This window comes from Aulonocara sp. 'chitande type north' Nkhata Bay, linkage group LG7 (genome assembly GCF_057382095.1).
Source record: "Aulonocara sp. 'chitande type north' Nkhata Bay isolate Kocher_YH1m ecotype deep benthic linkage group LG7, A_spYH_male_GT1.1, whole genome shotgun sequence".
NCBI classification, from domain to species: Eukaryota; Metazoa; Chordata; class Actinopteri; order Cichliformes; family Cichlidae; genus Aulonocara; species Aulonocara sp. 'chitande type north' Nkhata Bay.
This window is the reverse complement of record NC_141350.1, coordinates 40,165,634-40,189,795: the sequence shown is the minus strand read 5'-3', so window position 1 is coordinate 40,189,795 and position 24,162 is coordinate 40,165,634. Positions and strand designations below refer to the sequence as shown.

Here is a 24,162-nt window from a genome sequence, read left to right as displayed (position 1 = left end):
GCTCGGTCCGTAGATAGGACGGGCTCCTTTTATTCAGCCTGAAATGCTTCTGAAGCAAAATAGTTTGTTGTTTGTAATTTCCAGACCTCGGGGGAATAATCGCTTTTTTCCGCTCCAACTCCACCACAGAGACTGTTGCATCATATGTCATTAGCTCTCTGGTTGGGGAAAAAAATGAAATTATCTTTCTGAAGTATTGTTATGCTGCAGGGTCATTGCAAGTAGAATAATATATTGTAACAGTGGCTGAGAACTTCATAATTCAGTTTTTGGGTGGCAAGCTACATCATTTGCAGCCTTTTGTTTCGTAGGAAACCTCACAATGACAACTGAAGCTGCTTTCTTTCTAAAAAATTTGACATTTTCTGTGCGCCTGTCTTCAGATGAGTTTAAGGGCCACTCGCTGCTTCAAGCTGCTCGAGAAGCTGACATGGCCAAGGCTAAGAAGACCCTGGCATTGGAGATCATCAACTTTAAACACCCACACACACACGAAACTGCCCTGGTAAGATTTGGATGCATTTTAAAACACTGGCTCTTATATTGGTGCAGACGTGTTGAGATGACGTGTCCATGTGTGCTTTATGTGCGTTTGTTAGCATTGTGCAGTAGCGTCGCCTCACCCCAAAAGGAAGCAGGTGACCGAGCTGCTGCTGAGGAAAGGTGCCAACGTCAACGAGAAGAATAAAGAGTGAGTGTTGTTTTCCGCTGCATGCACAGCTCATAAACATAAAGTGAGAGCATTATATGTTTGTCAAGGTGACTCCAGCAGTGGATTTATGTTAGAGGTGAACAACACAAATCACTTTGCTGATGTGAATTGCCATTGCAAGGCAAAGTGGTTGCATCACTGCTCAGAGACACTTCAGTAGGTGAATGTACCGTTGTTCACACGACCTGACAATCAGCGGCGACAGAAATCGTCCGCTCTTCAGACGCTCAGTCTGCTGCCAGCCTCGGGCTTCAGCTCAGTACAAAACTATCCTGAATAATTCCAGCATTTAAAGCATAAAATGTGACCTATTATGTTTATTTCCAGCTCCATATTTTCATTTTTGGACTTTTCTAAGATGGCTTAGGTGGCTTTCCTGATTCATAGATCTCAATAATCCTTTTGATTATGATACGTTTTCTGTTCAAAATAGACTGGCTCCTGATTAAGTGTGATTGACTGACCATGCTTAGTAACAGTGACCACTTGTAACAGTATATTTGCATGACAGAAACCAGGAAGAGTACAGGAATCCACTTTAATAGCTTTCTAAGTGAGGTATAAGAATAAAGTACTGCTAAGCTGAAGTGATGTACTTAGTGACAAATGAGAACTGATTTGGTCAGTGGGCTTGGTGATTCACTGCTTTCTCTTTGGAAATTTCTTAGAAATGGGCCTCTTCACATGTTGGGCTCTCCAGTCCAGCTGCCCTTACAGCAGTGGGACTGAAGCTATTACATTTACAATGATAGCGGGCCATGCAACAAATGATGTCATACGAATGTGTCATATATATATATAAATACATACATATAGATACCTTATAGTGAAATTAGAATAAACGCATTGCTGAATAGGTGATTCTGTAAATTTCTGTTATGTTTTTTAACCCAGAAAAAATGCAGTACTATAGTACATGGAGTGCAAAAACAGTGCTGACTTCATCTCAGGGTTGATGACTCGTGATAATATCCAACCTCATTCTGAGAACGTTTGGGCACTGCATTCTGTTTTACAAGCAATCTGAACGATCTAAAGTTGAGCAGTTATATTTATTTCCTAATGCTCTTCCCTCCCCTCTGTAGTTTCATGACTCCTCTTCACGTGGCAGCTGAGCGGGCGCATAATGACATCATGGAGGTGCTACAGAAACATGGGGCAAAGGTATGTCTTACTCCTCTTCCTCCATGTATAGAGAGTGTATCAAAAAGAATCATCCAATTTCAAAGTGCTTTAATTTCGTGGTTGTTCACCGGTAATGTTAGAAAGGATCGGTGAGTTTCTAATGTTTGGTGGCTGAAAATGCTGTTTTTCACACTAATCACCACAAAAAAAAAATTCTAAAAAGAAGCATTTTACTGTGTTACTGCCCAAAGTTTTGGGTAAATGTTTCTGCAAACTGAACATTCTGGTGTGAGACCCTCAAAACAATGGTATTTTTCTAAAGATGGCATTTTTATTCAGCAGTCATACATTGTGAATTCAGTTTGGAGAAAGAACTGGATTTTAAGCAGCACTTGTGGTTGCGTCACTGTGAGAATGCTCTACAATCAAGGCGCTCAATGGTATATTTGTGTGCATCAGTGTGATGATGCACCTTGATTTGCTGTATTGCTCAAAAACATTTTTATCTATGAATAGTTTCTCATTTTCATACAACTGACTCTGTTGCAATGCACAGAATAATATTGCACCCTTTATTATTTCACCCTGAATCCCACAAATAAGATCCAAGGTTGTTGTGGCATGTTTTGTTATTCAGTTGTGCTGAGGCTTGTCACATAATTGTGTCAACATTATCATATTTGTTTACATATTTCAATAATTAAACCAAAAAAAGTCTTGTTTTTGTATATTTTTCTGGACCTTTTGTGAGATGAGGTTAACGTACAGTTGTTTATTAGTGTCTCATTTGGAAACGAGCTGACCTTATTTGGAACATTATTATTAGTAAGCACTTCATCAGTAATAGGAGAGTCATAAAATTACAGATTCAGATATTTTTTTGAATGACTGTAACTGCAGACGTCCTTTCTGAATCATTATTCTGAGGTCTTTGTTCTTGCAGGTGAATGCCCTGGACACACTGGGTCAGACGGCATTGCATCGTGCGGCGTTGGCAGGCCACCTTCAGACCTGTAGGCTGTTGCTAGGATACGGGGCAGACGCCTCGCTGGTGTCGCTGCAGGGCTTCACCGCTGCTCAAATGGGAAACGAAGCTGTTCAGCAAATACTCAACGGTAGGCCACCCGTTTGTTTCTGTGGGGGCTGCTGAGTGGGTGGGTGGCTGTGCATGTAGAAGCGTAGGTGATGTGTTTTGGTTGCTATGCACCAGTTGCAAATAGTGGGATTAACTGGAATTGTTTTTGTGAAGGCCAATATTGATATTTTCAGACTGAAGGCGCAGATTTTAACGCAGAGTGAGCCAACTCACCTGCTCAGATCTGGAAGAAACTTGGCATCACGGTATCTAACTCCAGGGTTTCCAGGTTAAAGGAAATCAGTTTTTAATGGGGGCCTAACCCTTGAAGCTCTTTTCTGAACTCAGTGGTTTCATTCATATTTCAGGCTTGCTTATAGAACAAAATGACTGCATCAGGATTTAGTGAGGATGGGCTCTGCTTGTGCAGCTACATTTGGGAAAACTGAAAAATATTCCAATATTCGTCAAAGCACATCTTTATTGATGTATTCTGAACTACCAAAGCTCATCTTTATGGATACAGAAGAAGTTGTCAGATGTCGTCTTCATCGGGGAAAGAATTAAAGCCCACAAATAAAACTAGACCAAACCACTTATTGGTCTGTACAGCTCCACATTCTTTATATTAAGCTGGACACGAAATCCATCAGTTATTACATAAGTACTCGAGTCCCCTTAAAGCAGGAATTTTCCACAGGCACTAAGAACCTTTGTAAAGACCCGGTTTGGGGTGAATTAGCCTACCTGAAAGTGGGGCTTGCACTGCTGAACGTCTCTGATTCGTCATCAAATCTTTAGAAATTTTTCTGCTCTACTTATTTTCCATAAAATATACTACGGTCCAAACTCTGGACATATTATGATTGCTTTGAAATGTGTATCAAAAAGGCCTGTCCACATACCTTCAGGCCTTTTCTCGCATATTGGAATATGAGGCAGTATTTTAACATAAGTAAGTCAAATTACGATAAAAGCCTGAAATTTTCACTGGACTTTTCCGTCATAAATTTGAATCAATATCTGTAATTTCAGGCTGATACATTTAAAAACAACAAAAAAAAACAGAAAAAAGTCTGCATATTGGCTAGCTAACATATTTAGTATATTTTCCAGTTTTTTCGTTTTAAGTAATAATAATAATTAATAAATGTCTGGAAATTTTTTTTGATATATGAAGCTATATATAATTTTATACCTCCACATTTTGGACCATAAGTGAAAGGAGAACACCTGCAGTGATTTAAGATGGAATAATGGAATAATAATCTTACAGTCGCTAAACTACTGCAATATAAATGGCTCATGAGAACCTATATAACACCTGTCAAGCTTCATCATATGTCCAATGATATTCCGGACATCTGTACTAAATGTCTAGTTGAAAAAGGAACTCTTCTTCATTGTCTATGGGAGTGTCCTAAAATCCAGGACTTTTGGAAAGATGTTATCAAATATCTGTCTGAAGTGTTTAAGGTAAAAATCCCTTTAATAGGAAAACTCTGTGTACTTGGAATATATCCAAGGGAATTTAAGCAATCGGGGAAAAAAACTAAATTACTGGACTACGGACTACTTCAAGCCAGAAGAGCCATTGCGCTATGTTGGAAGAGTATGGATGCTCCCTCCATGGGACTCTGGAAGAAGGAAATTGCAATCTCTCTAGGCCTGGAAAGACTGACATATATTGCCAAGGGCAAACAATGGGACTTTGTGAATATGTGGAAGCCATATATGACTATTTTAGGGAGTGGAGGTGAAGGACATTTATGAACAAAAAGGAAAAGAAGAAGGACAGGAGGGGAGAATCTTGTCTATCCTAACCCATTGTATTTTTGTATTGCTGTGAGAACTATGCTCATTTCTACATTTGAATGTGATGTAGGCAGGTTTGATGTATGGATGGATGTGTGAATGTGAGGGTGTTCAACATTTGTTTGTATTGTACTATAAAAAATTTCAATAAAAATATATGGAAAAAAAAAATCTTACAGTCATCTCTGCAGCAGATAAAAAGCAAAAATTGTCAATTCTAATCTGTAATTGTAACATTCAAACTTGGCTTCACAGGCCTGTTTCAATTACAGGTCGAGCTTACACATTTTAAATGAAATGAAAGCAAGGACAAAGCAAAAAAAGCAGAAATTCGAAGAATGTAAAGCTTCTGATTTCACCGAGTGGAGGAAATTGGGACAAAAAATGGTCTAAAGCTTTTCTTTAAACTGACAATGACTGCACGACCAATGAAGATTCACAGCACACGGTTATCTCATAGAAAATATTGTGTGTTTAGTTGCTTCTGAGGCAACTCTGGAAATCTAGATTTATGTTGTATCTCATCCTCTAGCCCTATGCATAACTACTGATTTGTCTTTTAAATGACAGCGAGTGAATTGAATACGGCATCTGTAGCTGCCTTAATTGTAGCAGCTGTGTCACCACAGTCGGTTTATCTGCAGCAACCAGTAGACACACACTCTCATAAAGGCCTAATATGTTACTTTTGTTTCCTGTTGGTTTGCACTGCATTGCAATTATCAAAGAACAAGCAAAACAACAAAAATAAGTCTTACAAATGTCACCTGGAAGCTTTTCGAAACGGCCGTCCTAAAGTGCACAATGTCTTCCATTAAACATGGCCGTAAATTGACGTGCGTACGTAGGATGAAGTGAATAACGGCAGGATAACGCCAGCTTTATGTTGTTGTGTTACAGTCAGCCTTTCATTAATGTTCTTCCAAAGCATGTGAAGGCTGTTTTTGCTGTCTTCATGATTCTTCTGTGTTTGCTGCTGTAGAGAATGTCCCAGTGAGAAACTCGGATGTAGACTACAGACTTCTCGAAGCTGCTAAAGCCGGTGACCTGGACACTGTCAAGGTAGATGACACTTTGAAAATGACAATTTGACATTGTTGCCTGTGGGGTGTTATGCTGCAATCACAGGAAAATGCTGGAGACTGTAGCATGACCAAAGTTATTGTGACTGCAATCGTGCTTGAGATGGTTGCTTCGAAGATGAGGACCAGGACTGTGACCGTTTGCAGTCGGCTGCCATCTTCCAAACAACATCAGTACATCAGAATTGTGAATTGTGAAAAAATGGATGTGGAATCAGTCTGCCATCAGTCTGGGATTAAATGGGGTCAAGTTGGCACTCTGTAATAATATGGTGATTAAGTGATAAATAACAGATCTGTTGCCGTCTTCCTATTCATTCACAGTCTGAGCACCTAGAAACTCTCCACAAATACTGACATAGTTGCTGCAGGGTGGCAATTTGACTGTCAAATGACATAGGTACGCTGCAGCTTTGCTTTTATATATAGCCTCTGGTCAGTGTAAATATGGCAAATGCAAGGATCAATCAACCTACTTGTCCACCTATCTTCATACTGTGCCTACTAGAGCAGGGCGATATGGCCAAAAATATTTATCACGATATATATTTGAAAATTTGCGATAACGATATAACTGACGATATAATTGATGCGAGACAAAATACAACTCCACAACATTACTAGCGCAAAAAGACAACCTATCATTTATTTTCACTTAAACAAGAAGCTGGTTTTTATGTACATTAAAGCTTTATAAAATGTAACAGTGCAAATGCAAATTCCTTGCTGAAAGTTTAACCAAAAGGCATTTCCAGTAGAAATGGGCTGACATATCCTGAGCATAACCATGTATAATATCCACTGAAGTTAAAAAGAGGTGCTTTGCAACATTAAACTGCAGTGTGCAGTACGTATTTTTCGGACCATAAGGTGCACGGGATTATAAGGCACATTAAGCGAAACAAAGCAGTCAGATAAATCAAACTTTATTAAACTCATTCTTCTTGCTTCCTCCACTTCTGTACCATTGATTCATTAATGTTGAATTCTCTGGCAGCTGCTCTATTCCCATGTTGTTGCAGTATATTAATGACTAACCTCGTATTGTGGATGGATTATCTCAGTTGTTCTCCTGACTGAAGTTTGGTCCTTTTACAGCATCCTGCCATGCGACTGCATTTGTCTCTAACCATGAGGAACCTTAACGTTAACTTTTATAAGTGGAAAAGTGTTAGTGTTTGTCCTCCAGCTTCACTGTTTATGTTATGCTAACATAGCTGTGTTGCTAGCGATCACGTAGCACATAATTATATACCAGCTAGCCCAACTTCAGTAACCCTACAAACGTCACTGCTGTTTAGTTTCCTGTCTTCATTTATGTTGGAAGTGATAGCAGAGCTGTACGTTTGATTTTTTTCAGAAATCTCTCAGTCAGAACATGCAATATCATGTTTAGGTAACTAGCGAAACTAGCGAGCTAACTTCCGCTAGCTTCCTGCTAGCTTCTAACTCCGTTAAATGTAATACATTTTGTTTTCATGGATGCCTGGAAGTTAAACTTCATAGTTACACCTGGTAAAGCAGCAATGCTGATCGTTTTATTAAAGATGAAAGAATTTAGACAGTTTTTAACTCTTAGTGATGCTGCAGTGTTCGTTTGACCTGAAGTTTACGGAGTTTAGGACCCAGATTACTCCCAGATTTAAGAGCATCTTAGTCCGACAAATACGACAATAACGACGGCCGCTTGCATGTTCTGCAAAAAAATGTGCTTTGTTGTGTATCTGATGGACAAACACCAAACCAGTTCCACATCACTGAAGTTGCACCATTTTTACAAACCAATTCTGGTTCATCTGTTTCACTCAACAATCGGCCATGTGCGTATGAAAACAAAGGCACTGCGCATGCGCGTTTTACTCATATTCTATCGCGATATTTTATTTTCCTATCGTTGCCTAACATTATACCGGTATTACCGTGAACGGTATAATATGGCCCAGCCCTAGTGCCTACCTACCTTTTTTACTTTAGTTTGACTGAGTGATTACATTTACTTTAGCCATTGTGATCATTTGGGTGAAGGTCATCATGATAAGCTGCATGCCAGTAACACTGGATACTGTATATTACATCTGTGTTTGATAAAGTAATAAATCCTTAAAATATTTATGTCCAAATGAATTCCAAACCCAATGGTCTAACAGTTGAAAACAGCTCATTTTTTAAGGCTTAAATGAGGAAAAGCCAGTGACCCGTTCTTCTCCTAACAATCAATACTGCCTTAATAAGAAAAATGGAAATAGCTGATATGGAAGGACATTGATTTAGCAGCTTCAGTGTGTTTAATGACACTGATCATGGAGGGATTATTTGCTCTGAGGGAGCAGAAATATTTTTAATTGCTCCATTATGGTTTGGCGCTAATGAGGAGTCTGAGAAAAGCCATGTGAAACTGGACTAGCTGCTTTTGGCCAAAAGCAGTAGGTTCTGTGGCCACAGTGTGGTCGGTAATGAAAACTGAAGACAAGTTAGATCGGTTGTCCTTAAGTTAGTATATTTCATTAGAATGGAGCAAGAATGGAGGCCTTTATCAATAAACTGTAAGGGGAGATGCAGAAGAGAAACTGTTGAGCTAATGTTGCATCTCTGTGGAAGAATTTGATGTCCACAAACACAGGTTTTAATTAAAAAACTCCTGACCTTTGTGACTGTTCCTGTTGGTCTCACTGAGTCAAAGTCTTAGTGATTTCTGTTAAATGTCAGTTGGATGTTTTCTGTATTTGTATTTGCTTTATTCCCCTTATTGATGATGATTGTTATGAATAAAGAAATAAAGACAAAGACTTTATCCCTAATAAAGGCCACATTTTACATCTCATAAGATTTCCACAGAGACCCTCTGCTGCAATTGGTATCTGGCTCACTCACGTTTAAAATGTCAAGACCTGGTAACAGTCGCCCAACCGTCTGACAGAAGGTTGTTTTTTTTTTTTCTTCTGATTGAAATATTTTGATTTAAAGTGAAATGTGGTGTCTTCCCCCACACAGACAGACAGTAATGGGGTTATGTCAATGAAGAGGGTCCGGGAGTGCCTGAAATGTGATGCTTTAACAGGCTGGCAGAAGATTGTAGTGGAAAAGGAGATGAGCTCGGGTCGGGCTTTCTCTCAGCCTCTTGTTTCCTGACACACAGACAAATCAGGATTAATAGTCTCGCCAAGTAGCTGATTGGCATTTTTAAAAAATCGTGGGCCGATCCCTGTCATCTGATCAAATGTTGAGGAGGTTCACACTGAAGTGTGATATTCTGCTAGATGATGAAACTGGACAGAGGCAAATTCTGTCATTCAGGAACATTTTGTACTTCAGTCAGAGCTCTAACCATTGTGACAGTTTGTGTAGTTATTTTTTGCTCTATAATATACGTTTCCCAGCCACTTTATTAGATACACAAAAAGCTCGAGCGCTTCATCTGCGCAACTGACAACTTTGTTCCAAGGGTAATTGAAAATCTTGGACCCATTTTATCTTCAGTTCTCCCAGCTGTGAGAAATCTGGGAGTTACTTTTGATCAGGCATTCGGTTTTGATAAGCATGCTGTTCCAGAATTTTGCTGCAAGGCTTCTCGCCGGCTCCTCTAAAAGCTCTCATGTGGCACTGATTCTGTCCTCTTTACACTGGCTTCCCTTATCAACGGTGATCACTTGCAGAGAACTTCACAATCAGATGCCTCCAGATATTAGTGAACTGCAACATCCATACGTAACTAATAGGTCAGTGATGTCAGCTAATCAGTGCTTGTTGGTGATACAAAAGTATGCAGGACAAAAGGAGACCATGGTTTTGAGTTTGTGGCTCCCATCTTGTGGAACTTACTTCCCAAGGACTTGAGGTCTATGGACTCTATAGATGCCTTTAAAAATAACAGCCACCTGTGAAAGTTTGCTTTTGTTTAGTTCTTTTTTTTTTCCCATTTTAATTGTTATATCTAATTTTATATTTCAGAGCACTTTTCTTCAAGTGCCATATGAATAACCTGTATTTACTTGTAACTTTTTAACTGCTCATTAACTCTAATCTAATCAGCCAATCACATGGCATGCATTTAGGCACATAGACATGGTCAAGAGAATCTTTTTAAGTTCAAATCAAGCATCAGCATGGCAAAACAAGGTGATTTAAGTGATTCTGAGCATTTGTCTGAGTATTTAAGAAATGGTTGGCAGTTCTCTGGGTCAAAATACCTTTTTGATGTTGGAGGAGACCAGGCTGTTTTGAGCTGATTGGAAGGTAGCAGTAGAGCTGGGCGATATGAGATTTTTTCATATCACGATATGTTTTTTTCATTTCAGGCGATAACGATATCTATCACGATATAAGCCAAATAACTATATTTGTAAGATTTAAATGTGCTGTTGCTCACAAGTAAAATGTGAAATAATCAGCAGCTTGTTTTTATTTAAATATTTATTTCCCATAATAAGTTCAACAGGGTAGATGTACTTAAGGAACATGAGACTTTTTCAGATAAATAAAGGCAAATATTGCAAACTACACAAAAGGCAGCCGCTAAAGCGTTTAAGTTTCAAAACAGAACAAACGAAACGGACTAAATTGTCAATTCCACTTAGAAACAAAATATTAATTCTAAAAATAAATCTTAGTTTGTTTTACAGAAGAACAGACAAAACTGACTAACTTTTGTCAATATCAAATAAACTGAGAACTAAAAGGAAATTCTCAATCTCTCCTTGTTGTATAGCTTAGCTTTTCAAACAGTTTTAACAGTTACTTTAGTCTGACAAAAGCCGAATGACGAATTAGCGCTTCCAGTCAGAGACTGAGGCTACGTCCACACGTACACGGGTATTTTTGAAAACGGAGATTTTCCGTTTTCGTTTTAAAAAATAATCCCGTCCACACATAAAGGCAGAAATGAAGGAAAACGCTGCTATGAACATGCCAAAGCAGCAGGTGGCGCTAGATTCCTAACCGTGCAGAAATGTTGGCCAATCAGAAGTCTAGAAGCCTCGGTGGGAAAAAGTAAACAAAGCTGGGGCATAGAAGCAGAACCGAGTCGTATGTGTGGAGGGACAGTAACTGTGTGTATATGTAAGCATTTAAACACTGCAGAGAGTAGAATTAACAGTAACAGTATTGTAGAAATTCATTTCACCGAAACAATAACGTGGCGCACAGTGTGACGCATGCACCAGTTTATTGTATTTCCAGACTTGCTTTCGGCACAATTTACAGTGCACGCTACTCTGTTTTTTGTCAGACTTGAAATAGCCGAAATACCTTCACACTACGGAACTTCTATGGCTCTTCCGTTCGACAATCTCTCCGGCATTGGAACCATTATCTGTTTTCTCTTCGGTCACGCTCGGTTGATTTTTCTAGTCGGCACACTCATTTCCTCCATTACGCGCTGGCTCCATTACCCGCTGGCTGCTTCCCAAACAAACACACGTGCGGCTTGGCACTTGTGCTGTACGTAACAAGTCACGCGACGTGACGCTGCGGCTGTGATTGGTTCGGCTCTGCGCTACTTAATTTAGATTGCCTGACCTTTTTTTTTTTTTTTTTTTAAGAGGACAAGAGCGGCGAGGTCTATCGCGATAGCTTAATTTCTCTATCGAGTAAAAGTTATATCGCGATACATATCGTTATCGTTCTATCGCCCAGCTCTAGGTAGCAGTAACTAATTTTTACAACTGAGTTATGCAGAAGAGCATCTGTGAAAGCACAAGTAGTCAGACTTCGAAGCACATGGTACACAACAGCAGAAGACCACACTGGGTGCCACTCCTGTCAGCTAAACTGAGGATACAGTGGACCCAGGATCACCAAAATTGGACAACAGAACGGTCTGATGAGTCTCAACATGAAAACATGGATCCATCTATCCTTATATGAGTGGCTCAGCCTTATGATGATAGTATAATGGTGTGGGGGATATAATTCTTAGCACCTGTGTGATATTATCTGATCAGTATGGACCAAAATCTGTTTCGAGCACCTTGTTTCATCTATGTGATGAAGATTTGAGGCATGTTGGCAGTAATTGTTGGTTGTGAGCTCAGGTTTTATAATCAGAACCCAAACTTAATCAAGCATTCGATTTATTATATATTATATTAATTTTTCAGAATGGCAGGAACATTAAAAAAAAAGAGGAAATATTTGAGAATGAGTTTTGTTGATACTACAATAAATAGAATAAGCCCAAAAACATTTGGGCAGTGACACCATTTTCAAGATTTCAAGCTTTGAACAATTTGTTTTTCCAGGAGTTTAAAAAAAAATCATACAAAGTCTCTCGATTTTCATAGGTTCAAAATAACCCGATTGATAATAAAATGTAGAATATGAATAAATTTTATATTTTCTCTTGAGGAACCAATGAATCAATCCACCAATCGCCCACTCTTTAAACTGTGTTCCTGTGTGCTAACCAGGTTTTCACATTTATTTCATGCTTTTCGTGTTTTGTAGAATTCGTGATCTGCTCAAGGGGCTAATAAAAAAAAAAAACTTCTGAAGAGAAGTTTAATGTGGAATTTAGTGCCAGCAGGATTTAAATTTATCTCCTGTAAAATAAGATGTCAAGATAGTAGAAGAAACCTGTAAAATAAGCCCCCCACCAAGCCCATCTTTACTGCTGAACTAAGGTGTAATTGAGTTTGAAATCACAGCAAAGAACAAAAGTAGCAGCATTACCCACTGTGAACAGACACACAGTAATATTGATATTATAAGGTTTTTTAGCATTATTCGCAATTAGCCGGAAGTATACAGTGTGTTTTTATTGCTAATCCAAAATTCCACATACCATTTTTTTCAGTTCCTTTTTCTGTCTGTTTCGCACATCATGTTAACATAACGTTTCTGTTGGACCAATCACGGCGCAACTAGAGACAGTTACAAGACTCGTGCATCTGGGGAGCATCTTTAGTTTTGTAACGATCATTAACTAAATTCTCAGGCAAAAAGAATAAAATTAGATAATATGAAATTAAGTAATACCTGAGTTTTTATAATTGTTTTTACAGGACTCATACATGCACAAAAACTCATGGAATTCTATCTAATGGTTGTGGAAACATTCCTGCTGTCGTACTAGAAAATTTAACAATGAATATTTCTGTGAAACCTCTTGAAATCATTTAATCTGAATAAATAAAAAATGGAATAAGATCAAAAGAAATCCTGGTTGTTTTTGAGCTGCACCTTAATTTGACTTGGAATTATTTTATTCTTCTTTTTCCTCCGCGTGTCTCTGCAGTCCCTGTGTACGGCTCAGAATGTGAATTGCAGAGATCTGGAGGGACGGCACTCTACCCCTCTTCACTTCGCTGCCGGCTACAACAGAGTGTCCGTGGTGGAGTATCTCCTGCACCATGGGGCGGACGTGCACGCCAAGGACAAAGGGTGAGACACTTGTGTTGGGGTGTGACTTTGGTGTAATTTTGAGCCAAGTTCGTTTCCGGCACCCATCAGAGAGTCTTGGAATAAAGTCGTGGAGTAAAATGACTGTCTCCCTCTGCAGCGGTCTGGTTCCCCTTCATAACGCCTGTTCGTACGGTCACTTTGAGGTGGCCGAGCTGCTGGTCAGACACGGAGCCTCGGTCAACGTGGCAGACTTGTGGAAGTTTACGCCGCTCCATGAAGCTGCAGCGAAGGGCAAATACGAGATCTGCAAACTGCTGCTTAAGGTTTGTCTCTTTCTTAACACCATGCTGATGTTCCTATATATTTAAAGCAGACTCAGTTTAAGATAAGACGGCCCAGTGTTTTTGCACCAAGTTTGAATTAGAGGAGGAAATCGCCTCCAGAACCACCAAGCGTGGTAAGATCTTCATTGGATCTCATTGGATGTCAGGTTTCTGATATTTATGGCCCATGTGAAAAGAAATCCAACTCTCTGAGCCCGAATGCAACATCAACAGACCCGTTGAGAGAACTAAATGTTCAGGAGTGTTTATCCAGTGAATGGTCGTTGGCACAAGTGCAAAACGGCTTGCCCTCGAGTTGCAATAATCATACGAGTGCCGCAGCTCTCTCCGTCACTTTCTCCCATGGGTATGTCTGAATGAAGCCATGAGCCATTAATTTCTTAATGACCGAATGCCACTTCTGTGACACATACCATGTCTGAGAAGGGCTTAATTGTGCCATTTGCTGTGACCTCACATTGCTCCTTTTCATACTGAAGCCTGTGGGATAGAAATATTTAATTTTTGATGCAGCTTTAATGTTCTGTAAACAAGCACTTTATCCTTCTCCAGACAAGTTCACCAAACAGTGTTTACAAGACGCGGTGAGCCGGGGCTCAGCGAAACTCAGAAATCAGTCATGTCTACGGAAGCAAGAGCTGGCAATGAAATGATAGCACATCTGTTACTAATGCAATTAATGGCATCTGGTGCTGTGAATGCCTTGTGAATAATGGGTGTAAGTCAGCATGTACAAATCAACGTTATGGAGCCGAGGTTTTTCCGGGATTGGCATTTGGAAAATTGGGTGCAAACACTCACTGAAAGGTATGACTTGTGCTCTGTGCGAGTTTTGAACCCGGCCGGGATCAACTCCGACCAATCCAATTACAAAGCTGAAAATATCTGTTGTGTAACACTGAATTGTCACATCTCTTTGAGGCTAAATGAATCCTGTGAAATGTTGCAGTTTCACAGCTGAATGCATTTTTGTTTTTCCTATCACAAACACCTCCAGACGAGGTTACGTCACCACTTTGCCGTTGCCATATGGGGCAGCATAAATTATTAGATGAACACAGTTGAATTCACACACACGCACACACACACACACACGGTAAACGCAGCACACGGAAAAACAAGAGAAATTCATTACTTTATTCATAATTACATATTGACTGTATAAAGTAGTTTGTAACAGATGTACTTAGGAGTATTAAAGGATGATTAAAAATAAATGGAAAAGAAAACAATGAATTATGAGATAAACGTCCTACACAGCTTGTACGAGGTAGTGACACAGTTGTGTGAGCAGACAGCAGCGTAAAACACAAAAGAAGTGTAAGATTGTCGTGGTCAGGCTGTGAAACTGATACACAGCAGTGTTCACTGAAAACTTTGGGACTAAGAGGTGCGACAGTGCAGCAGAGGTATCAGTGATGGTGGAGGGGAGTGGCTGTTGTGTGGAGTATTAGGGAAGGTGACAGCTCTGGGGAGAAATTAGCTTGTCGGTCTGGCTGTGCAGGAGTACAGAGAGGTGCAGACTAAATATGCACTGCCTGGTGCAGTGTGAGAAATGGTGAATGATTTCCTTCCTTGGGGCGGAGGCATTTATCGGTTTGCATTATATTGAATAAACTGACCTCGCTTGCAATAAAAACTTGTTTAAGTAATTAATCTAACAAAAAAGTTCAAATTATCTGGTTCCAGAAGAATGAGCGCTTCTCCATATACAGTGGGGCAAAAAAGTATTTAATCAGCCACCGATTGTGCAAGTTCCCCCACCTAAAATGATGACAGAGGTCAGTAATTTGCACCAGAGGTACACTTCAACTGTGAGAGACAGAATGTGGAAAAAAAATCCATGAATCCACATGGTAGGATTTGTAAAGAATTTATTCGTAAATCAGGGTGGAAAATAAGTATTTGGTCAATAACAAAAATACAACTCAATACTTTGTAACATAACCTTTGTTGGCAATAACAGAGGTCAAACGTTTACTATAGGTCTTTACCAGGTTTGCACACACAGTAGCTGGTATTTTGGCCCATTCCTCCATGCAGATCTTCTCGAGAGCAGTGATGTTTTGGGGCTGTCGCCGAGCAACACGGACTTTCAACTCCCGCCACAGATTTTCTATGGGGTTGAGGTCTGGAGACTGGCTAGGCCACTCCAGGACTTTCAAATGCTTCTTACGGAGCCACTCCTTTGTTGCCCGGGCGGTGTGTTTTGGATCATTGTCATGTTGGAAGACCCAGCCTCGTTTCATCTTCAAAGTTCTCACTGATGGAAGGAGGTTTTGGCTCAAAATCTCACGATACATGGCCCCATTCATTCTGTCCTTAACACGGATCAGTCGTCCTGTCCCCTTGGCAGAAAAACAGCCCCATAGCATGATGTTTCCACCCCCATGCTTCACAGTAGGTATGGTGTTCTTGGGATGCAACTGAGTATTCTTCTTCCTCCAAACACGACGAGTTGAGTTTATACCAAAAAGTTATACTTTGGTTTCATCTGACCACATGACATTCTCCCAATCCTCTGCTGTATCATCCATGTGCTCTCTGGCAAACTTCAGACGGGCCTGGACATGCACTGGCTTCAGCAGCGGAACACGTCTGGCACTGCGGGATTTGATTCCCTGCCGTTGTAGTGTGTTACTGATGGTGACCTTTGTTACTTTGGTCCCAGCTCTCTGCAGGTCATTCACCAGGTCCCCCCGTGTGGTTCTGGGATCTTTGCTCACCGTTCTCATGATCATTTTGACCCCACGGGATGAGATCTTGCGTGGAGCCCCAGATCGAGGGAGATTATCAGTGGTCTTGTATTTCTTCCATTTTCTGATGATTGCTCCCACAGTTGATTTTTTCACACCAAGCTGCTTGCCTATTGTAGATTCACTCTTCCCAGTCTGGTGCAGGTCTACAATACTTTTCCTGGTGTCCTTCGAAAGCTCTTTGGTCTTGGCCATGGCGGAGTTTGGAGTCTGACTGTTTGAGGCTGTGGACAGGTGTCTTTTATACAGATGATGAGTTCAAACAGGTGCCATTCATACAGGTAACGAGTGGGGGACAGAAAAGCTTCTTACAGAAGACGTTACAGGTCTGTGAGAGCCAGAGATTTTCCTTGTTTGAGGTGACCAAATACTTATTTTCCACCCTAATTTACGAATAAATTCTTTACAAATCCTACCATGTGGATTCATGGATTTTTTTTTCACATTCTGTCTCTCACAGTTGAAGTGTACCTCTGGTGCAAATTACTGACCTCTGTCATCATTTTAAGTGGGGGAACTTGCACAATCGGTGGCTGACTAAATACTTTTTTGCCCCACTGTATCAGTTTATGAAATGTTTTTGTGTTTGGTGTCCAGCAAAACAAGCAATGGAGAAAAAAAAGATGTTTACTTTTACCACCGAGCATTAAATGTGAATACTAAGGGAAAAAAGTATGAGAAACGGCACTTTACTTTCCCAGGCTTTGGGGAGCCAACAATTTGATCCTTTCTCAGCTGCATAATCTGCAGATTTAAGCCTTGTATGAGAAGGAAAGAAGACCCAGAACGCTTCCCTGTGGTGCTCCTTTTGCTTGAAATTAGGGAAAGCAGAGGATTGAGTTCTTAGCCACTAGCTGGTCACTCTGTGGTCTGCTGATTAAGAGTCCAAACCAGTCTACACTCTTGTGTTTTTAGGGCCAAATTATAGAGGCTGCTTTGCTCATAAAACTGTGATAATGCTGAAGTATTCTTACACACTGATATTACGTCACAATAGTTCAGACCTTTAGCAGTTCACAGCTTCACTTGACTGAGGATGAGTTGCGAATTAAATGGAAAAACCTTGGGCCAGCAGGTCAGGGGGCAGAGGCATCAATAGAGAGTTTTTGATTATTTCCAGCCAGCCCAATGTTTACTGCACCTCATTCCTCTGCTCCCCACACTTCTCCTTACTAATGAGGGCAACATACCAAAAAAAAAAATAGCATGAAAGAAGAAAGTGAAGGAAAAACTGCAGTAATTGAGCTGCAGGTTACAGAATACAGAAAGAAATTCTATATCACACACCAGTTGAACACTTTCAGTGCTCTTCAATGTCATTATTGGAATTGTGAGTTGAGATTTGAAGCCGTCCTGAGCTTAAAGCACAAAGAAACTTTATGCTGTTTTCACTCAATTTTCCATCTGCTGTGCAGCTCTAGCTCCAGGTAAAGATGTTTAAGACCAGTGCTGCTGCAGTTGATCAGCACATGTCCAGGAACACCATCTGCTTCAGCAGCTTTATTTGTGTTCAGCCACCATAAGGTTTTCTTTTGTCTTTGTGGGAGTTTATTAGAAGTGATTGTTCTTTTTTTGTCTGGTGTAAATTCAGTGATGGAGGCTTTTTTCTTCTTCAGCAGAGATGTTTTGTTGGGGGTTTTTCTCGCTATATATATTAAAGTGAGGCTTTCTTTACGGCTTATTAAAGGCTGTTGCTTTTATCGTTAGACTCATTATTAGATATGCAGCACCAAATGAAATGCTTTTCTCACTTGTAAGTGTGAAGCCTCGCACAGACTCGTGTGTAGACAAATCCCAGTCAGCTCAAAAAGCAAATGGAGTTCAGAGATACAGCATCTCCCTCAGGCCACACTTCTTTCTTTTTTTCCCCCTGATCTCATGGTTGGTCTTTGGCTTTGGAGGCAGAGGTTAGAGACACACAAACGGATGATTGATTGTAGGAGGTTCGTATTGTTTTTCCCACTCTGGTTAGAAGCATTCTCATAGTGGCGAATTTCAGCATGTTGTTGCGTTTCTTGTTTACACACGTTAGTACTCTCGACTCTCCCTTTAACACACTTGTGCACAGAAGTAAGACAGTGTTCCCGCACTTTGGTGTTAATCTGCCGAGGCCTCGGGATGTAATTGTTCTCTGTTGTGGAGTTCAACACTAGATTTGTTTGTTGTTAACTTTCTATTATCCTGCTTTTGTGCAGGATTTTTGCTCAAATTAAAACTCCGCTGCATCCTCCCTGTACCCAGATAGTTTCTGAGGAATGGGTCTTGTAAGACATGCAAAATGCACATTAGCATCATCGTTGTTGGTGAAGACGTGTGAGAGGATAATGAATTTCAGCTCAATTTAAGTATAATCTACTTCATTAGCACTTGGCATGCAGTTTGTGAACTCGAGTGAGTTATGAAGGTCTGATGCTAATATGCAACATCATTTTGGAAAAGACCAACTGTCAGTCAGGCTGTGACATTTTTATGCTTGGAGTTTCCTTTGATGATATTTGAGTTCTTTAAGGATGTCTTTTGTAATAAACCAAGTATTTGTAGCCTCGGGTCACATGTCTGAAGCTGGAGAGCTGTTCCTCTGACCTTGGGTTGTTCAATGGATTTTAAGTCAGAATGTGAAAGCACCAAAAAATATCCCTCCACGCAATTAAATCACCAGCCTGAACTGTTGATATAAGAATGGATGGATTTCTGCTTTGATGTTGTATATGCCAAATTCTGTTCCTACAATCTGAATGTCACAGAAGAAATTGAGACTTATCTGATCAGGCAGTCTTGTTTTTTCCTCTATCATCCAATTTTGGTAAAACTGTGCCAACCATAGCCTCAGTTTTAGCCTCAACTGTCAGGAGACACTTGCATTGAAGGTTCAACGCTCCTCTGCATACTTTAGCTGTAATGAATGGTTATTTTAAGTAAGTGTTGCCTTTTATGCCAGCTCAAAGCAGTCTGGCCATTTCCCTCTGAACTCTGGTATCGACAAAGCATTTCCGTCCAGGTAATTGACTGGATATTTTCTATTTTTGGACCATTCACTGTAAACCATAGAGATGGTTGTTAAAGAGAAAAATCCCAGTGGGTCAGCAGTTTCTGAAATATTCAGACCAGTCTGTCTGGCACCAGCACCCATGTCACGCTCAAAATCACCTTTCTTCCCCACTCTGATGCTGGTTTGAACCTCAGCAGGTCGTCGTAACCATGTGTACATGCCTAAATGTAGTGAGTAGCTGCCATGTGATTGGCTGATTAGCTATTTGGGGTACTGGGTAGTATAATAATTGGTTGGAAAGTTCAGTGACAATGATGTTAAATAACAAGGCAAAGAAACAGAGATAAGAATCACAGACAGTAGCTGCAGACAACAGTTTCTGTTGTTCTTTCAGAGTTAATTTAACTTCACTTAAAAGAAGCTCTTTGTCTTTTCTGACTTGTGTGATGTGCTTTAACATGGGTCTACAAAGACTACCAAGCAGATTCTTGCCAGGAGCTTTTGGTGGCTTAATTAAGCCAAGCCTTCACGAAAAAAAAAACTACGAAAAAAATCTTCTAAATGTTCCTGTAGCTACACAATAAAGTTAATATTTCATACAAATCCAGACATATATTGGATGCTGTAATTCCAATTTTACCTTCAAGGACTTGTAATAATGTAGCCAGCAACATTTTACTTTAAATGCTCAGTTGATTTCATTCGATGTCCCAATCTGAGCCTGTTAGCAGACTACACCGTGGCGATCAACTTGTTAAAATCACACCTGCTAAAATGAGCTTGTTTTTGGACATTTTTGAGAACACTGGAGCTTCAATAAGCTGCTAGTATAGCGTTTCATTTGTAAGCAGATACGAAAAATTGTAAATTGCATTTCCTATGAGAAAGATAATGGTTCTTGAAAGGTCGACTATCTTTTTTCCCTTTTTGTATCTATGTAAATGTCCCCAATTATTTCTAGTCAAATTTTCATGAGAGTGTGAGTGAGTGACAGCAGTGAAGAGATAATGGAAATTGAGGAGCAGGAGAGAAAAAAACCTCATGAGAGGGAAAGGTTCAGACTACTTTGAATAGAGGGATAGAGAGCCATGAGAGAGATTTCTATAAAGGACCGTTTCAGACCAGCAGTGGATACCCAGGGGAGTGGTCCCACAACATCCAATTTTAATGAGCGGATTTCAAAACTTACAATGAAATGACAAGTTGAGCCACAACCTAGGAGACAGCTGAGCGATGAAAATGTCTGCTTTCCCCTCGTCCCCCGGGGTATGTGGTGTTTTCCACTTCACTGGGTGTCCTGTCCTCACCTCTCTCTACCTCCCTTTCGTTTCCACCTCCTCTCTTCTGCTCTCCGGTGAATTACCTTCATCCATCCTCTTCTCACTCGTCACTTGTCATCATTTCTTACTCGTCTAAGTGAAACGCTTCCAGCGGGTTCAGATTGTTCAGAGTGTGGAGGACTGTTTCTTCTTGTTTGTTTAATGTCCATGTAAAAGAAAAGTATCTAATCAGTATAGCAGTATTCAGTCTTTTAATTGTGGTGTTGTCATGAGGCTTAAATCCTCTACATTTCTTATCTATTTTGCTGTCTTTGTTGTGAGCTTTAACAGCTTTTTATTGGAGATGGATCAGATTTTTCCATTTATTTGCCCATCAAACAAACAAGGTTTTTTCCAGTGTTTTCTTTAATAATCAGGGTAGGGCTGGGCGATATGGCCTAAAATCAATATCACGATAAATTGAGCAGTTAACCTCGATAACGATAAATGGACGATAACCACCCCAAGTGCCAAAAAAACAAACGTTTTTGTTTTGTTTTTCATTTGATGGGGCTGTGGCAGGCATCATAGTTCCTCCAGTTATTTTGATAATATTATTCCCCCTAGACCTATTCTTTGCAATTATATTATTACCACTTTAAAGGACTGTAAAATGTCACTGAAAATAAATGAAGACAATAGTAGTAAGTACTTTTAGTGGTTAAGATTTATTAACTGAACAAAATAAAAAGTGTAGGATACAATATGTAACCATGCTCTCTAAAAAATGTGCATCCCTTGTAAACAAAATAGTTTAATAATAAATATGTTTCACATTGGCTATTCACAAAGTAAACAATGATTGTGCAAATGTAATGCCATCATGGACAAAGGCCTATCTCTGCTAAGGCCTTGAGGTACTATAACTTGTAAACAAATAATGTCACAAACACAAATGTCAATTGAACACAGAAAAAACTATAATAAATACTAAGCACTGCCATGTGACTAGTGAAAACTATAAACTGTTAAACAAAAACATTAAATAGTGCTGTTTGCAAAAAACTTCAATAGAACACTGATAGTTAAAATTAGGCAGGGCTTGAACAGGGCACTTCAAAAAGGGGCAGCAGCAGACTTGGTATCCTGAGCGGTTCAATCAAACTACTGTTGTAGATGTTTACCTGAGTAGTGTTTACTCCAGGTTCTTGCTAAGAAACACAAGCATATTGACCATGTCAGGTTTCAGGCAGGATCTGAGGCATGTCACAATGTTTCCTCCAGAACTGAAAACCCGCTCGGATGGGGAGCTGGTGGCTGGGATGCAAAGATACTTTTTTGCAACGTTACTTAGAGTGGGAAAGTTTACTTGATGCTTTCTCCACCAATCTAGTGGATTTTCCTCAAACATTATTCAAACATTAATACTTTCAATTTTGAATATGACGCACAGAATTAAAGTCACTTTAAAACACACCAGATGTCACCACCCAAATATATTAAGATGTACACACTTACCGATTGCCAGGTGCAGCCTGTGCCCAAAACATTGCACCCGTGTCCATTTATTGAGCTTGACAGCTTTCACAATATTTGGGCCGTTGTCAGTTGTTATAGCAACAAGGTCCTCTTCACTGATGTCCCATGCAGACAGCATCGCTCTCAACCCCTGTCCAACCATCTCCCCCGTGTGATCAGATGGAAAATAGGCCGTCTCGAGCACTCTGGTACGCAGCTCCCATTTGTTGTCGATGTAATGAACTGTGAGACTAATATACAGCTCCATTGTACGGCTGGACCAGAGATCGGATGTGGCTGCAACGTGCTTAACGTATCTCAATTCAGCAGCAATCTTTTCCCTCTCTGTGCTGTACATGCTGGGAATGATAGTTTTTGAAAAATATTTTCGTGATGGGAGTTCGTATCTCTTGTCAGTTATTTTCATGAAGTGTCTGAACCCGTTACGTTCCACTGTAGCAATAGGAGCCATGTCTTTTGCTATGTGGTAGCCTATAGCATTTGTGATTTCTTGCCATCCTTTTGAAGTTCGCTCATATAGTTGAGTACTAGCAAATGCTTCGGTCATTGACCGCTGCCTGGTGGAGGAAGACGTTTTTGCTGGTCCTCCTACTCTCTTCTCGCTTTGAGCTTTTTTTTATGTCTTCGAATTGAATCACATGGTTGTGCTGCAGGTGGCGGAAGAGGTTGGTTGTGTTACCTTGACTTGACGCAACAGTCTTTTTGCAGAGTTTACATTTAACAATATTTTGATCAATATCATCCTTGTTGAATCCAAAATGTTGCCAAACGATTGCTGATGCATTTTTTTTGTTAACAAGCGTCTCCTCTTCCTCCTCCACCAGCTCTACCTCCGTCGCTGCTGCTTCAACATTTAAATCGTCCTCCATTTGTTCACCCGTGTCTCGTCTTGTTACAGGTAGTAGAGTCATGTGACTCCACCCCGTCAAGTGTGTAACATAGCACAGCGTCTTAAAGGGACATGAACATCGCCAACCTGCACATGCCTTTTCTTTTTTCTTTTTTTTAAATACTGAATTTACCGACATGGGCAAAATGACGTCGATGAGAGTCATAAATTTCAGTAGCGATAAATTTTTGATATATCGCCCAGCCCTAAATCAGGGTATACTTAAAAAAATGACAATTGCCAATTGTCCTCTCATGATGATGGGGTGGGGGGTTGTCTGCACTCAGTGTCATGGCAACCAAGCGTACGTTATAAATATCTTCATCCTTAGCCGTGAGTTTGCCCAGATACAATGTGACAAATTAATATCTCCGTTCCAAACATGCTGCTCATTTCCTTAGAAATCACTTGCCAGAACGAATTAAAGGGCGAGCGTGCACTGTATTAAAATGACCTGTCATTGATTAACCACACAGCCTCCAACATTCATCCTGCCCCCGACTGCAGCCGCCGTCTTGTTTAATGATGTCGGCGTGCACTTCCACACATCTGATAAATATCTCTAGAACATATCTGCCCGTATTTTTCCCCATCTTTCTTTTCCTTGTGTAACTCCCCCTTTTATGGCCTCCTCTCTCCAGCACGGAGCAGACCCCACTAAGAAGAACAGGGACGGCAACACGCCTCTGGACCTGGTGAAGGACGGGGACACGGACATCCAGGACCTGCTCAGGGGAGACGCGGCGCTGCTGGACGCTGCTAAGAAAGGCTGCCTGGCTAGGGTTCAAAAGTTATGCAGCCCCGACAACATTAACTGTCGGGACACGCAGGGACGCAACTCGACTCCTCTGCACCTTGCAGGTAAAAAAGCCGCCCAGCCCACACACTTTTTTTTTTTTAAACCTTTTTATCTATAATTACGTCTTAATTTTATCGGTAGAGCGAAACACCACATTTTGATAGCACAACTAGCTCGAGCAGTTGACCTACAATGACCTCGTATTACATTACTCGCATAATACGGTTTTTAAAGTCTTGATAGCACAGACAGCGTTTGTCCCCTTAAAGGCAGACAAACTATTATGTATATATTCAAGGTGTGCAATCATTGTGACATCAGTTTCAGAGATAACAGCTGATACACCATCCTGCTAAAGCCCCTCATGGGGATAAACACACACACACAAATGCCTAATGAGATTCACGCTGATCTAATCATCCATAAATTTACATTAAAAT

The 24,162-nt window shown here is 40.3% G+C and overlaps 1 protein-coding gene across 1 annotated transcript in view; it reads left to right on the top strand.

The window, feature by feature from the left end:
• Positions 1 to 24,162, top strand: part of tnksa (tankyrase, TRF1-interacting ankyrin-related ADP-ribose polymerase a) — a 113,688-nt gene that overhangs the window by 71,056 nt on the left and 18,470 nt on the right. Inside the window, exons 10-17 of the mRNA XM_086300368.1 lie at positions 384 to 505; positions 600 to 691; positions 1,798 to 1,876; positions 2,781 to 2,952; positions 5,710 to 5,789; positions 13,041 to 13,186; positions 13,305 to 13,470; positions 23,565 to 23,784. Of these exons, the coding sequence (XP_086156494.1) occupies positions 384 to 505; positions 600 to 691; positions 1,798 to 1,876; positions 2,781 to 2,952; positions 5,710 to 5,789; positions 13,041 to 13,186; positions 13,305 to 13,470; positions 23,565 to 23,784 (1,077 nt within the window). The remainder of the gene's footprint in view (positions 1 to 383; positions 506 to 599; positions 692 to 1,797; positions 1,877 to 2,780; positions 2,953 to 5,709; positions 5,790 to 13,040; positions 13,187 to 13,304; positions 13,471 to 23,564; positions 23,785 to 24,162) is intronic.